The sequence below is a fragment of the Lithobates pipiens genome, unplaced genomic scaffold (assembly GCF_037356315.1).
Source record: "Lithobates pipiens isolate NorthernLeopardFrog02 unplaced genomic scaffold, aLitPip1_a1.2 Scaffold_22, whole genome shotgun sequence".
NCBI classification, from domain to species: Eukaryota; Metazoa; Chordata; class Amphibia; order Anura; family Ranidae; genus Lithobates; species Lithobates pipiens.
In genome coordinates, this window is record NW_027507784.1 from 52,303,554 (window position 1) to 52,315,691 (window position 12,138).

Sequence of the window (12,138 nt, forward strand, 5' to 3'; positions counted from 1 at the left end):
ACTTCAGCCTGTTGTTGGCTGAAAATGGTCACAGGAGTGCAGAAGGAACTGTGCGTCTGTGATCCACAGAAGTATAGCCAAATGAGCTGTGGCTGTTATTCTCCTTTAATGTCACTGGTGATGTCAGTGGCAGTTGGTCAGTTGCTTTCAGCTTCAGTTAGTGTCAGATTTCCCACCACTATTGCAGTCCCATTACATGTCCTTGATCGCTACCATTAGTAGTATAAAAAAAAAATAGCAAAATAAAAATTCCATTATATACTTATACCATATATTGTAAGTGCTATAGCTTTCACACAAACCAATCAATATACACTTATTGGGATTAAAAAAAAAAAATGTAGCGGAATACATTTTGGCCAAAATTTATGAAGAGATTTTTTTTTATTGGATAGGTTTTATACCTGAAAGTCAAAAATAGTTTGTTTTTTTTTTCCAAATTTTTGATCTTTTTTAAGTTATATTGCAAAATATAAAAACTCAGTGGTGATCAAATACAGTTAAACGAAATCTCTATTTGTGTGAAAAAAAATGCTAAAAATTTTTGTGTTGCATGACCGCACAATCGCCAGTTAAATTAGCTCAGTGCTGAATAGCAAAAAAATGGCCTGATCATGAAGGGGAGGGGGGGGGGGGAAATCTTCTAGAGCTGAAGTGGTTAAAGAATACAGAGAAGTCTGCAAAAGAAGGGAACCTCACTATACTTAAGGTTCTCAAGTAGAGGTCCATCTTAAGTATAATAGTTAAGTGTAAGTAAACGTGTTGTATATTTTATATACTGTATAGAAATTGTTCTTTTTGGTCCCTTATATGTAATTTTATAAGCTCCGTACTCATGTTCTATGGCCTTAGATGCACCATGTCCTTTATTTTGCTGTTCTATACAATTCAGTCCCTTTAGGAAATGAATCAGAGATTTTCCTCTAAAGAGAGTCATTTTTCAAATAGCCTTAAACGGCTGATTTTATTACCTTCAACCCTGGTGGTTTTACTAAAGACATATGGTAATAATTTACTCATTTGCATCGTTGTGTATCAAACTGTTGAGTCACGGGAAGGATACACATTGGTGTCAGCGATGTAGTTACATTTAAAACTGGACAAAGTTGCGATATAGTCTGGATCCGCCCAGTGTTCTTTCGAAGCAAAGAACGCCCATGAAGTCTGTTTTCAATTTCTTTTTCTTTTTTTTTTTTTTTTACTTTTTGCTTTTTAATCTGAAAACATTTCAGTTAATTTTCAGGGCACTGGGTGAATGCTGAGTGAATCACAAGGAAAGGTCCGGTGTTCTGGCAGTTCGTCCTTCTTCGACAGCTCCAGCAAGCATGAAGGTGAGTGGCCTTTTTAACAAAATATTTTTAAAAGATTTACTTTATGTATTACTTTTTTACTACGTGGTATTACGGAAACAAACGACCAGTAGGAGAACATGTGACAGAGAAAAGGGAAACTTAAAAATGCAGAAGTTACGTGTAAACTGAACAGCACCTGTTTGCGAAGTTATTTTGCATTCTCACAGTAACAATGGGAAATACATTTTGAACATTTATTTGCAGCATCCAAACACATCAAGAGTTCCAGCTCTGCTATTCTACTTGATTCAATACTAAATGTAACAAATTTTCTTTAACCACTTGCCTACCGGGCACTTTCACTCCCTTCCTGCCCAGGCCAATTTTGTGTCACACTTTGAACGACAATTGTGCGGTCATGCAATGCTGTATTCAAAATTTTTGCCAATTTTTTTTTATTTTTTTTTATATTTTGCTAAACAAACAAAAAAACCCACATTTTGAAAAAGAAACCCCCTTTTTTTAGTTTCTGTTATAAAAGTTTGCAAATAAGTACTTTTTCTTCTTCACTGATATGCACTGATGACATTGCACTGATGGCCACTGATAGGCTGCATTGATGAGCACTGATGGGTCTGCACTGATGAGTCTGGGGGGGTAGGCACTGATGAGCTGGCGCTGATGGGCACCAATGGCCACTGATGAAGTGACACTGATGGGCAGCGATGAAGATGCACTGATAAGGCGGCATTGATGGGCACTGATAGGTGGCACTAATGGGTACTGATATGCTGCACTAATGGGCACTGATGGGACTGCAATGATAATGAGGTCCCTGATTATCATTGTAAATATCTGCTGCCACAGGAAAGCCAACGGCTTTCCTTTCCTCACACAGTGACATAGCTGAGGAAAGGTAATGCATTTGTTTACATGGGACACAACTGATCCCATGTGATGGGGACACAACTGATCACATGGTAAAGAACCAATGTCACTGGCTCTTTACCCTGATTAGTGATGTGCTGTGTCAGAAGGACACGGCTCATCACCAATTGCCACACACAAGCGGCATGGCCAGGAAATATCTGAAATATTGGCACGAAAAAAAAGAAAAAACATGCAATGGAAAAAAAAAAGCACAAAATACCTTTGCAGTGGATGGGCCCTCAACACTGCAAGTATTAAATGCTCATTGAGCCTAGGGTAGAACTAAAAGATGTATTACTTAGCTGACCCCCCAGCCCAGCAGGCTCAAGCTTTATTCAATGACCATTGTAGCACTGACCCCCGAAGGAGCTGCTGGTTTGATTGGGCTTACCGTTACCTTCTTGATCTCTTCTCCGTCTAGGGGTTCCCGTGGTAGATGGCCCAAAGAAATGTGGAAACTGACACTGAATCTTCTTTTGGGTTATTTATTTGAACCAGAAACAGAGTCTTTAGACAAGGGTAGAGGGTTAGGGTTAAGCTCAGGTACTTTAGACTGCAAAAATGGAAAGTCACTTATAGGAAAAATCCAGAGAGTAGCAACCATTTCACCACTGGATTTTACAACCCCCGGATAGACCTTCTCTCACTAGGCCTAGCAGCCGGTACGGTGTTAAACAAAATCTCTGCCACAGACTTGAGTGTAGGATATTTGAGAAAAGTCTCTGCCACAGACTTGAGTGTTACTGAGGGACATAGACAAATGTAAAGAGCTATCATACGGTACCAGTATCTCTCAGCCAATCCGGCGATACCGTATGAGTGTAGATCCATGTAGTGTCCTTCAACTGAGCCTCCAGGCTCCTTCAGAGAAGCTAGTCTTGCGCACGGCCTTCTCCTGAAGAGTCCTCCCCTGGGGCTTCTCCAGTTGCTGGGCCTCTCCCTTGGATGAGACAGCACTGGACCACCTTTGGATCAATAGGCCCTGAAATCCATTCAGGCCTGTAGCTGCTGTTGCGTTGCCTCGGGCTAGCCAGCCCCGAGACTCGAATTGCATGGTTCCACACCCCAGGCCAGGAGGGCCATGGGGGCTGGTCAGGAGGACCAGAACCAAACAGAACAAAATATTCTCTGGACAGAACAGAACAGAACCACAAAGCACGTGATGTCAGTACCATAAATACCACCTCCAAGAATGCACAGCAGGAGAACACCATTGGGCTGGTTCTGAAAGAACAGTGGCATTCAATACACCCAGCTCGACTGCGTTCTCAACCTTGCCGGCGGTGACAGTGACACCTGCTGTCAAGGAAAACCCAGTGCAACCCAGCTAGACTGATATTGAAACCAGAAATTTTGAAATTTAGCCCCAAAACCCAACTGTGGTTAACTTTGAAAAAACCATAGCGCCTGCTCGTCAGGAGCCAGCGCTACACCATTAATCCTGCATTGTACATAGAGAGGGTAAGTGTGACCAAGAACAGCTTATAGAGGAGAGTGCTGGGGACTGGTTGCACAGATTGAAGAAACTTTCTGGATCAAGGGGAAAGTGACTTATACAGTCTCTTCTGCAACCCACTAGACTTGGGCATTTAAAGCGGTCCTCCACCCTGAAGTGGAAGTTCCACTCATCTGATCCCTCCCCCCCTCCGGTGCTACAATTAGCACCTTTTAGGGGGGAGGGGGGTGCAGTTACCTGGATAATCCAGGTATCTGCACCCACTTCCGGGACAAGACCCCTGCAGATGCTTCACTTCCCGATTCCCTGACAGAGGATGGCGGCGGGGGCAGCGGAGAGACGAGTGATCGCTTGTCATCTGCCGCCGACATCTCTGGACCCTGGGACAGGTAAGTGTCAATTTATTAAAAGTCAGCAGCTGCAATATTTGTAGTTTTTAATATGGTGCAGAACCACTTTAATCCTTGCAATGTGAGTGGCCCCACTGTAAAGGTTTTTTTTTCCTGTTGTGGCCCTTTAAGTTATAAATGCCATAACTTCCAATTTGTACTGTCCTGTACTCATTTATTGATCTTAAATAATAACAGCAATGTCTGCAGTCATTTAAACTGAATTATTACACTTACCATCTTACTTAATTTGTTCTGAATTCACTTTAAAACAAACATTTCATTCAGCCACCAGAGGTGAAAAAAAGTATCGTGTACTACTGGACCTTTTTTATATTTCTTCAGTTGCTTCCTGGTTTCTGGCCTAGGTCAAAATGATGTCATACATCCCAGGATTCTTCATGGGCCTTTTTTTTTCCTTTCATCTGGAGATGGGGAAGAGGGGCTTTCTCACCCTCTGTCTGCAGGCCTGAGCTAAGGGCATAGGGATTCTAGGACATACATGCTACATGAATCATCTGTCCTTATTCAGTATTGCCACGGCTATAAATGCTAGGGGGGTGATTTCTCAACAAAATAAAGTTGGAGGCATAGATAGATGGGTGATTTTGCTTTGAATATTAAAAACAAATTACATTTTTAGTGCCCAAATACAGTTTAGTTTTGCTTTAAAGCAAATCTCTTCCCAGAATATAGCTGTAGCGACCATAACCCTTTGCAGGGCGGTCTTAACTTTTTGGGTCTTGCCGGTTACCTCCGCTTGGCTTGTTCTTCCACGTCTAGGGGTTCCCAGGGTTGATACCCAACAACTTTGGACACTGACACCAATAAAGTCCTTTTGAAAGGTTTTATTTTGCAAGGGTAACATCCAACAACACAGTCTCGTATGGCAACAGAGGGCAAGGGTGAAGAACTCGGGCACCTTGAACTGCAGACATAACAAAGTTTCTAGTACCACCCAGAGAGTAGCCACTCGCAGCTGGGCGCTTCAAGGCTGAACAAATCTTTAGCCAGAAATTATGGCAGTCAGCACTTTGATTTAGAACTTGATAAATCTCTGACCTTGAACAAGTTGTAACTGAAAGTGAACAGAAACCTTTTTCCTCAGTACCTGGAACGTTCTCTGTCTCTGTCTGTCAGAAGCATGTTGCGGAGCATTGAACGCTCCATGGCCGGGACCCCTCGCAGGCCTACCCCGATCCAGGAAACAGGAACAGACCGCTAGGGCCTCACAAACGAACTACCCATAACATGTGACCTCAACATCTTAAGTACCCCTCCCCAGACTCCTCAGCGGGGCCCGGCACACCCACTGATTGGTTCAGAGGAAGTTGATACCCAAAACGTCCAACCAGGCCTAGTTCTGGCCTGTCACGTGCACCTCACCGTACACATGACCAGGCAGAACTCTAACACAGCCCAGCCAAACTGATGTCAAAGTTAACCTACATAATTAACCCTCAGAACCCCATTACCGTTCTGAGGCAAAAAAAATTATTTACACATGAATGACACTTTGTCCAAAATGTCATCCGCTACATAGCTAAGGAGCACCCAGTTGGAAATAAATACACATATGGTTCAATGGTTTCCAGAGCATGCAGGAGTTCTAAAACCCAAGGCAATCTATTGTCTAAATACAGGCTTTAGGAACTGAAGCCCACCCTTCCTGCGTCCTTACCACTTACTTGTTTTCAATTTGTTCATCCTTGTTTCATATGAATACTTTGTGCTGCTGATATCCTGCAGCTTCTTTTCAATCACTCCCTGTATACTTCCACTCCAGGAATGGCAGCATGGCATTTTTCAGGGCAAGCTTCCTGATAATGACAACAGTGGGTCATGCCAACTTAATATGCATTAAAACTGCCGCTTGTACTCTCTTGAAGTGTAAACATGACACTGAATAGTGTGTGTGTGTGTGTGTATGTGTATATAGATAGATAGATATCACTACCTATAGTCAATGGTACTGAACATTACTGACTAGTGTCTCTAACATGATTTTCTTTCTCTCATCCAGACATTAAAAATCATAATTTCTGGAGCTGCAGTGGTCCTTCTCATCATACTGGTGGTCATGGTAGTGCTCCTCAAATCAGGTAAGTGGACTTGCAAAGAATGCTACAATGTGCTGGGGTAGCAAATTGTCCAGAAATTTGTTGCGTCTTTCATTGGCGATAAATTATTTCTTATTGTTTACAGTAAATTTAAAACCATTGTTTTAAAATTCTATAGGGCTGTATAAGGGCTCCTGTACATTAGGCATACGGACCTACAGCGAAAAATAATACTTGTCTTGTGACACCTGTGAGCCACAGCTGCAGCATGTTTTTGCACATTGAGATGCATTACAGTAAATGCAGTGTGAGGCTATATGCACGTAATCGCCAGCACTTGAGGTTTACACATGAACAGGTTTTGGCATAAGGCTACATTTTATGGAAATGCCATCCAACTAGGAACGCTCGCTCCTCCAGACTAACATCCACCCATTGGCCAACTTTTCTCAAGAGTCAGCCCACTGCTTGCATCAGGACTGAGGGCTCCTGAGAGATATACTGAGGCTGGGTGCTGTTTTCAGTCGACCCCTACATCACTAGTATATAAAAAAGATGCCTATGGGGGTACCTCATCCCAGATATCACTTACAACAAAAACAACCAGAATAACAGACTATTTCGGTACCAGTGAGGAACTCATAATACCACTTTAACAAATTTATTAAGAAAAATATCTTCATATACACATTTAAAAGAATTTTCTCATCAGATTATAACAATTCCAGTTACAATATATGTCAAAGACAAAGTGGTCAAGGACAACCACTTTGTCTTTGATATTTATTGCAACTGGAATTGTTATAATCTGATGAGAACATTTTTTCATGTTTCTTTTATTTTATTTTTTTATAACAATAGATTTTTATTGAGATTTTCCACAAGAATAGCAGTCGAGAAATTAACAGCAAAGATTCAGCCAAAACGTAGTATTCAACATAATTGTATGACATCATACATTCAGGTTATTGTGATACTAGACATTCATGTGACATTATTCCTCTATTGGTATCCAAGATCCTGCCATTACACTGATATATGCTCGTCAACTGCATGATATGCAAAACAATAATGGTCTGAATGCATATATACTGTAACAACTGGGTTGCCACCAGGACGTGGGAATGATACCTTCGGGTAGGGATCACGAGCCTCCCCAACCCGGGCGCCCCAACTGGGAACTAACTGCACCCCAGCTGAGGAGACCCCGCCCCCCCCTTGAGTCCTGCCGTGACGTCTCCCCACCTCTGGGTTCCCAGCGATGCATACTAACTAGTTAAACATCTATGTTGTGAGTTCGCAATTAAACTTTTTTCCCTTTATACCAGTTTAACCACAATTCCCATTCTTGGTAGGCCTCTTCATGTTTCTTTTTAAATGTGTATATGAAGATACTGTATTTTTCTTAATAAATTTGTTAAAATGGTATTATGAGTTCCTCACTGGAACCAAAATAGTCTGTTATTCTGGTTGTTTTTGCCTTACATGACTAGTTCGAAAATAAGGTATGTAATATTCATAAGAAGGTTTTGTTTAAAATGTATTCAGTATGTTGATAGGGGATAGAAGGTACACGGAAAGGCAAACCATAAGCAGATTAAACTTCTTTTTTATTAAAGTGTATATAAAGCCAAACCATTTTTTTGTTTAAAATAGCTTAGGAAAGGTTAATCTGGTTTTTACTGCTATGAAAAAGTAAATTGAAGTTCCAGACCAATGTTAAGAGGTTCAGATACAACCATATTCCATTAAAAAGTTGAGGGGAAAGAATAACCAACATGTTTGGGTGGCACAAGAACACCTGCTTCCTAAGCACTTGAAAACAATGTGGATGGACAAGAAGTGAACTGGACGTTTAATAGTTCTTCTCCAGTGTAATAACAAGCTTGGTTGCCTAACCAGTTGCTGACAAGTCCTGTGCTTGTAATCACATCGGAAAAGATACTATTAAAGAACACATTCACTTCTAGTCCACTCACATTGTTTTCAATCAAGCCCCGGTGAAGGGGATTTTTTTGGACCCTGGAAACATGTTGGCTACTCTGTAGATTACCCCCTGACATTTATTGGAAAAAGTTGTATTTTGTTTTTTTTTGTATCACGATCAAGGGTCAGGCTCAGAGGCCAGTAGTTATCCACAGTAGAGAGGGAGAGAGTAAAGAGAGTCTAAGCACAAACTGGTGTTCACCAGAGCTCCTGATGGTGGAGATGGGTTTAGCTGCATGTTAGTACCAGGTTGCTGTCCTCACGATGACCCCACCAAGAGGTGAATAAGCTGGGTCAAGTAGCAGATATAGCAGTTAGGGATCAAGCAGGAGCGGCGTTAGTAAACAAGCCAAAGGTCAGTAACATGGGGTGGCAGTCCGGGATTAAGCAGAAGCGTAGTCAAGGAACAAGCCAAAAGTTGGCAACGAGTGGTAGCAGAGATACAGATGGCAGCAGGAGGCACAAGAGCATGATATTAGCTGGAAAAGAACACAATAATCTGGCAGACAGGAAGTGCAAAGGCATGGCTTAAATAGGAAGTTCATGGAAGGAGCAAAGAGTTTAAAGATTAACAGAAACAAGGCACAAGGCAAAATTGTCCAATGGATCAGACAGGGTGCTTTCCAGCATCTCAGTTGGCTCAGTTAGAAGAGACAATGCCAGACACAGCAGAGAGGTCCCAGATTCAGACCTGGGTCTTCACACTTAGCAGTGGTGTGATGCTTCAATTTCCATTTTTGTCATATTACACTACAAGCCCATGGAGATCATTTGGGATGTAGAAGCCAGCTGCTTGGGAACCAGACATCAAGATTAATACCAATAAGATAACCTCATGGGTCCAGCACTTTTCCAATTTCCATGTTTTTATTGCTGTCTGTGACCCCAAGAGGGAGATTTACCCTCTCTGTGTAATGTGACCAATATCAATAGGATCGAGAGTGAGGGAAAATCCAACATTTGGCCTGAACAAGAACATAGGGAAAATCTTTCAATAGGAACATAAAATACAAACCTACCTAAAAAAAAAAAAAAAAAAAAAGTGTAGAAAATATTGTTTTTTGTGGAAAAGCAGAACAAAACTGATCTGTTTTAATAAACTATTGTAGAATTCAGTAGCCTATTACAGCTATCAGATTTTAGTATTCTGCAGTCAGAGGATATTACTAGTTGGTTGCTCTGGGTCACTACACAGTGCACTCAACCTGTTCACATTGTACAGCCTTATGAAATTGTGTCTTTCTTTCTACTGATTATTACACAGAAAAATGAAAGTTGTAACTATCCTTTAAGACGGTTCTGAAAGCCATGTGTCCTGACTAAGGGGTCATTTAATGCTTCTGATGTCATAGCTGGAACAACACTCACAGCTGAAGGAACATTAGCCAGAAAGTGTGAAGGATTCAATAGAACACAGTGTGCAGGACGGGTCATGTATTACATTTACTATAATGCCGTTGTTTCTTGTGGAAATGTTAAAACGCTCCTTTTGGTGAAAAGAGCTTAAAGCGGAGGTCCTCTGATTTTTTTTTTTTTTTTTTTAAAGTCAGCAGCTACAAATACTGCAGCTGCTTACTTTTAAAATAAGGACACTTACCTGTCCAGGTCACCTGCCGAAGCCAATTTATCCCTCGGCTGTCGGGTGCTGCTGCCGTCATATTCGGTAAGGGAATCAGGAAGTGAAGCCTTGCAGCTTCACTTTCTGGTTCCCTACTGCTCATGCACGACTCGCGCTGCGCTATCCCACTGGTTCCCGCTGTCTTCTAGGACCTGCGTGTCTCCCACAAGACAGCGGGGGGGGGGGCAGAGAAGGCGCCAGAAGGGGGGTAGATACCCGCTGGTGACTCGGGTATCTATGCCCGGAAGTAGGAGCAAAATACATGTATTAGACAGGTATCTGCTCCCCCCTCCCCCCTGAAAGGTGCCAAATGTGACACCGGAGGGGGAGGAGGAACCGGAAAAGCGGAAGTTCAATTTTTTGGGTGGAAATCCACGTAGCTAGCTAGAAGACGGCTGCTTGATAACCAGCACTTGTCTCAGTCCAAGCATTTGCCAGATACAAGTGGTGGCAAGAGGAATACAGAGGAAGAAGAGGCAGATATTCCAGCTATTGTATGGAGGCAGCTGCGGCACCCATGGCTGCAGGAATAGCAGAATAGTGATGGCATCTGATAATTTTCCACCTGGTTTAGTAGATTTTTAAACTGGCTTTTGTCCAGCTGTGTGGTGCTTGCAGGGCCACCCATGGTTGAAGTTTCAGCCAATACAGCAAAGTCAGCCAAATATGTTACGTTTATGGCTACCTTTACTCTAGTTCAGAGGTAAGCAAGCTCAGCACTCCAGCTGTGGTGTGGTGAAACTACAAATCCCATGGGGCATTTCATGAGACCCACAGGCATGAGACCCACAGGCAGGAGCATGATGACACTATGTCTAGAGTAAGGAGGTTGCCTACCTTTAAGCCTCATAGATACAATGAGAATATCAGACAAATGATAGTTCCTTCTTTTTTTTTGCATGCTAGTCTCATATCAAAAATGAAAAGGTTACTATAGAAACTAAAATTCTTGTACAACAAAATAAAACTTCAGAAGTGATCTAATGTGTTGTATTTAGGGTTGCACCGATACCTGTACTGGTACCAGTGCCAATACTAAGCATTTGCGCGAGTACTCGTACTCCTGCAAATGCTCCAATACCTGAAACTGATACCTTTGTGATGCGATTTGAGCCCATACAAAAAAATGGGCTCAAATCGCACTGCAAAGAATCGAATGTGATTTGAACAGGGATGCACTGTGATTCCTGTATGAATCACATGCGATTTACCCTACCGCTCCTGTGTGACCCCAGGCTTGTCATAGTAACTTCAGCCCGGGTTCACACAGGAGCAATGCAGGAAACCGCATGTGATTCTGACAGGAATAGCACCATATTCCTGTTCAAATTACATGTGATTCTTTTCAGTGCTATTTGAGGGCATTCTTTTTGTATAGGCTCAAATTGCTCAAAAGAAATGCACTCTTTATTTCCAACCATATGTGGTCTTGGTCTTCCTAAATGTTTTTTTTTTGATGAGTATTGTTTAACCACTTGCTTACTGGGCACTTAAACCCCCCTACTGCCCAGACCAATTTTCAGCTTTCAGCGCTGATGCCCTTTGAATGACAATTGCGAATGAATGACAACACTGTACCCAAATTAAATTTTTATCATTGTTTCCCCACAAATAGAGCTTTCTTTTGGTGGTATTTGATCACCCCTCTGCGGTTTTTCTTTTTTTGTTAAAAAAATTGAAAAAGTCCAAAAAAAAAAAAAAAGATTTTGTCATAAAATTCTGCAAACAGGTAATTTTTCTCCTTCATTGATGTACGCTGATGAGGCAGCAGTGATGGGCATTGATAGGTGGCAGTGATGGGCACTGATTGCTTACACTGATAGGTGGCACTGATTAACACCACTGGGGAGCATTGATAGGTAGCACTGGTGGGCACTGGCAGGTGGCAATAACAGATGGCACTGGCAGGGGGTACTGATTGGTACGGATGAGGTGCCTGTGTTCCTTAAACTTTGGGACCAATGTTCCTTTAACATAAGTCGGTGATCGTTTTTTTTTTCTCCTCGCGCTGACAGTGTGAGGAGAAAAAAAACCTGATTACGAGCTTTTGTTTACATCATGTGATCAGCTGTCATTGGCTGACAGCTGATCACATGGTAAGGGGCCGGAACTGGCCCCTTACTCGGATCGGTGATCACCCGAGTCTCAGTGACTCGATGATCACAGCACGCTTCCCCCGCACCCTGCAGGGCGTGCTCAGGGAACGTGCACAGGGGAGGACGTCCTATGACGACCTCCTGGAAATTGAGGTCCGCGCTGTAGCCGTCATTCGGCTATGGCCCAGACCTCAAGTGGTTAAACAAAAATTGTCCATTCAGGTATTGTAAGAGTACGATTTTCATGTTTGTCTTTTTGGATAATTTTGCATGAACTTTCGTGATCAGCTCTCTGTACTAACGATCAGATT

The 12,138-nt window shown here is 42.3% G+C and overlaps 1 protein-coding gene across 1 annotated transcript in view; it reads left to right on the top strand.

Moving 5' to 3' along the window:
* The first annotated feature begins 1,224 nt into the window (after positions 1-1,224).
* LOC143923750 (prolyl endopeptidase FAP-like) overlaps positions 1,225-12,138 on the top strand; it is a 166,299-nt gene continuing 155,385 nt past the window's right edge. Inside the window, exons 1-2 of the mRNA XM_077447579.1 lie at positions 1,225-1,331; positions 6,091-6,169. Coding sequence (XP_077303705.1) covers positions 1,326-1,331; positions 6,091-6,169 — 85 coding nt within the window. The 5' untranslated portion in view covers positions 1,225-1,325. The remainder of the gene's footprint in view (positions 1,332-6,090; positions 6,170-12,138) is intronic.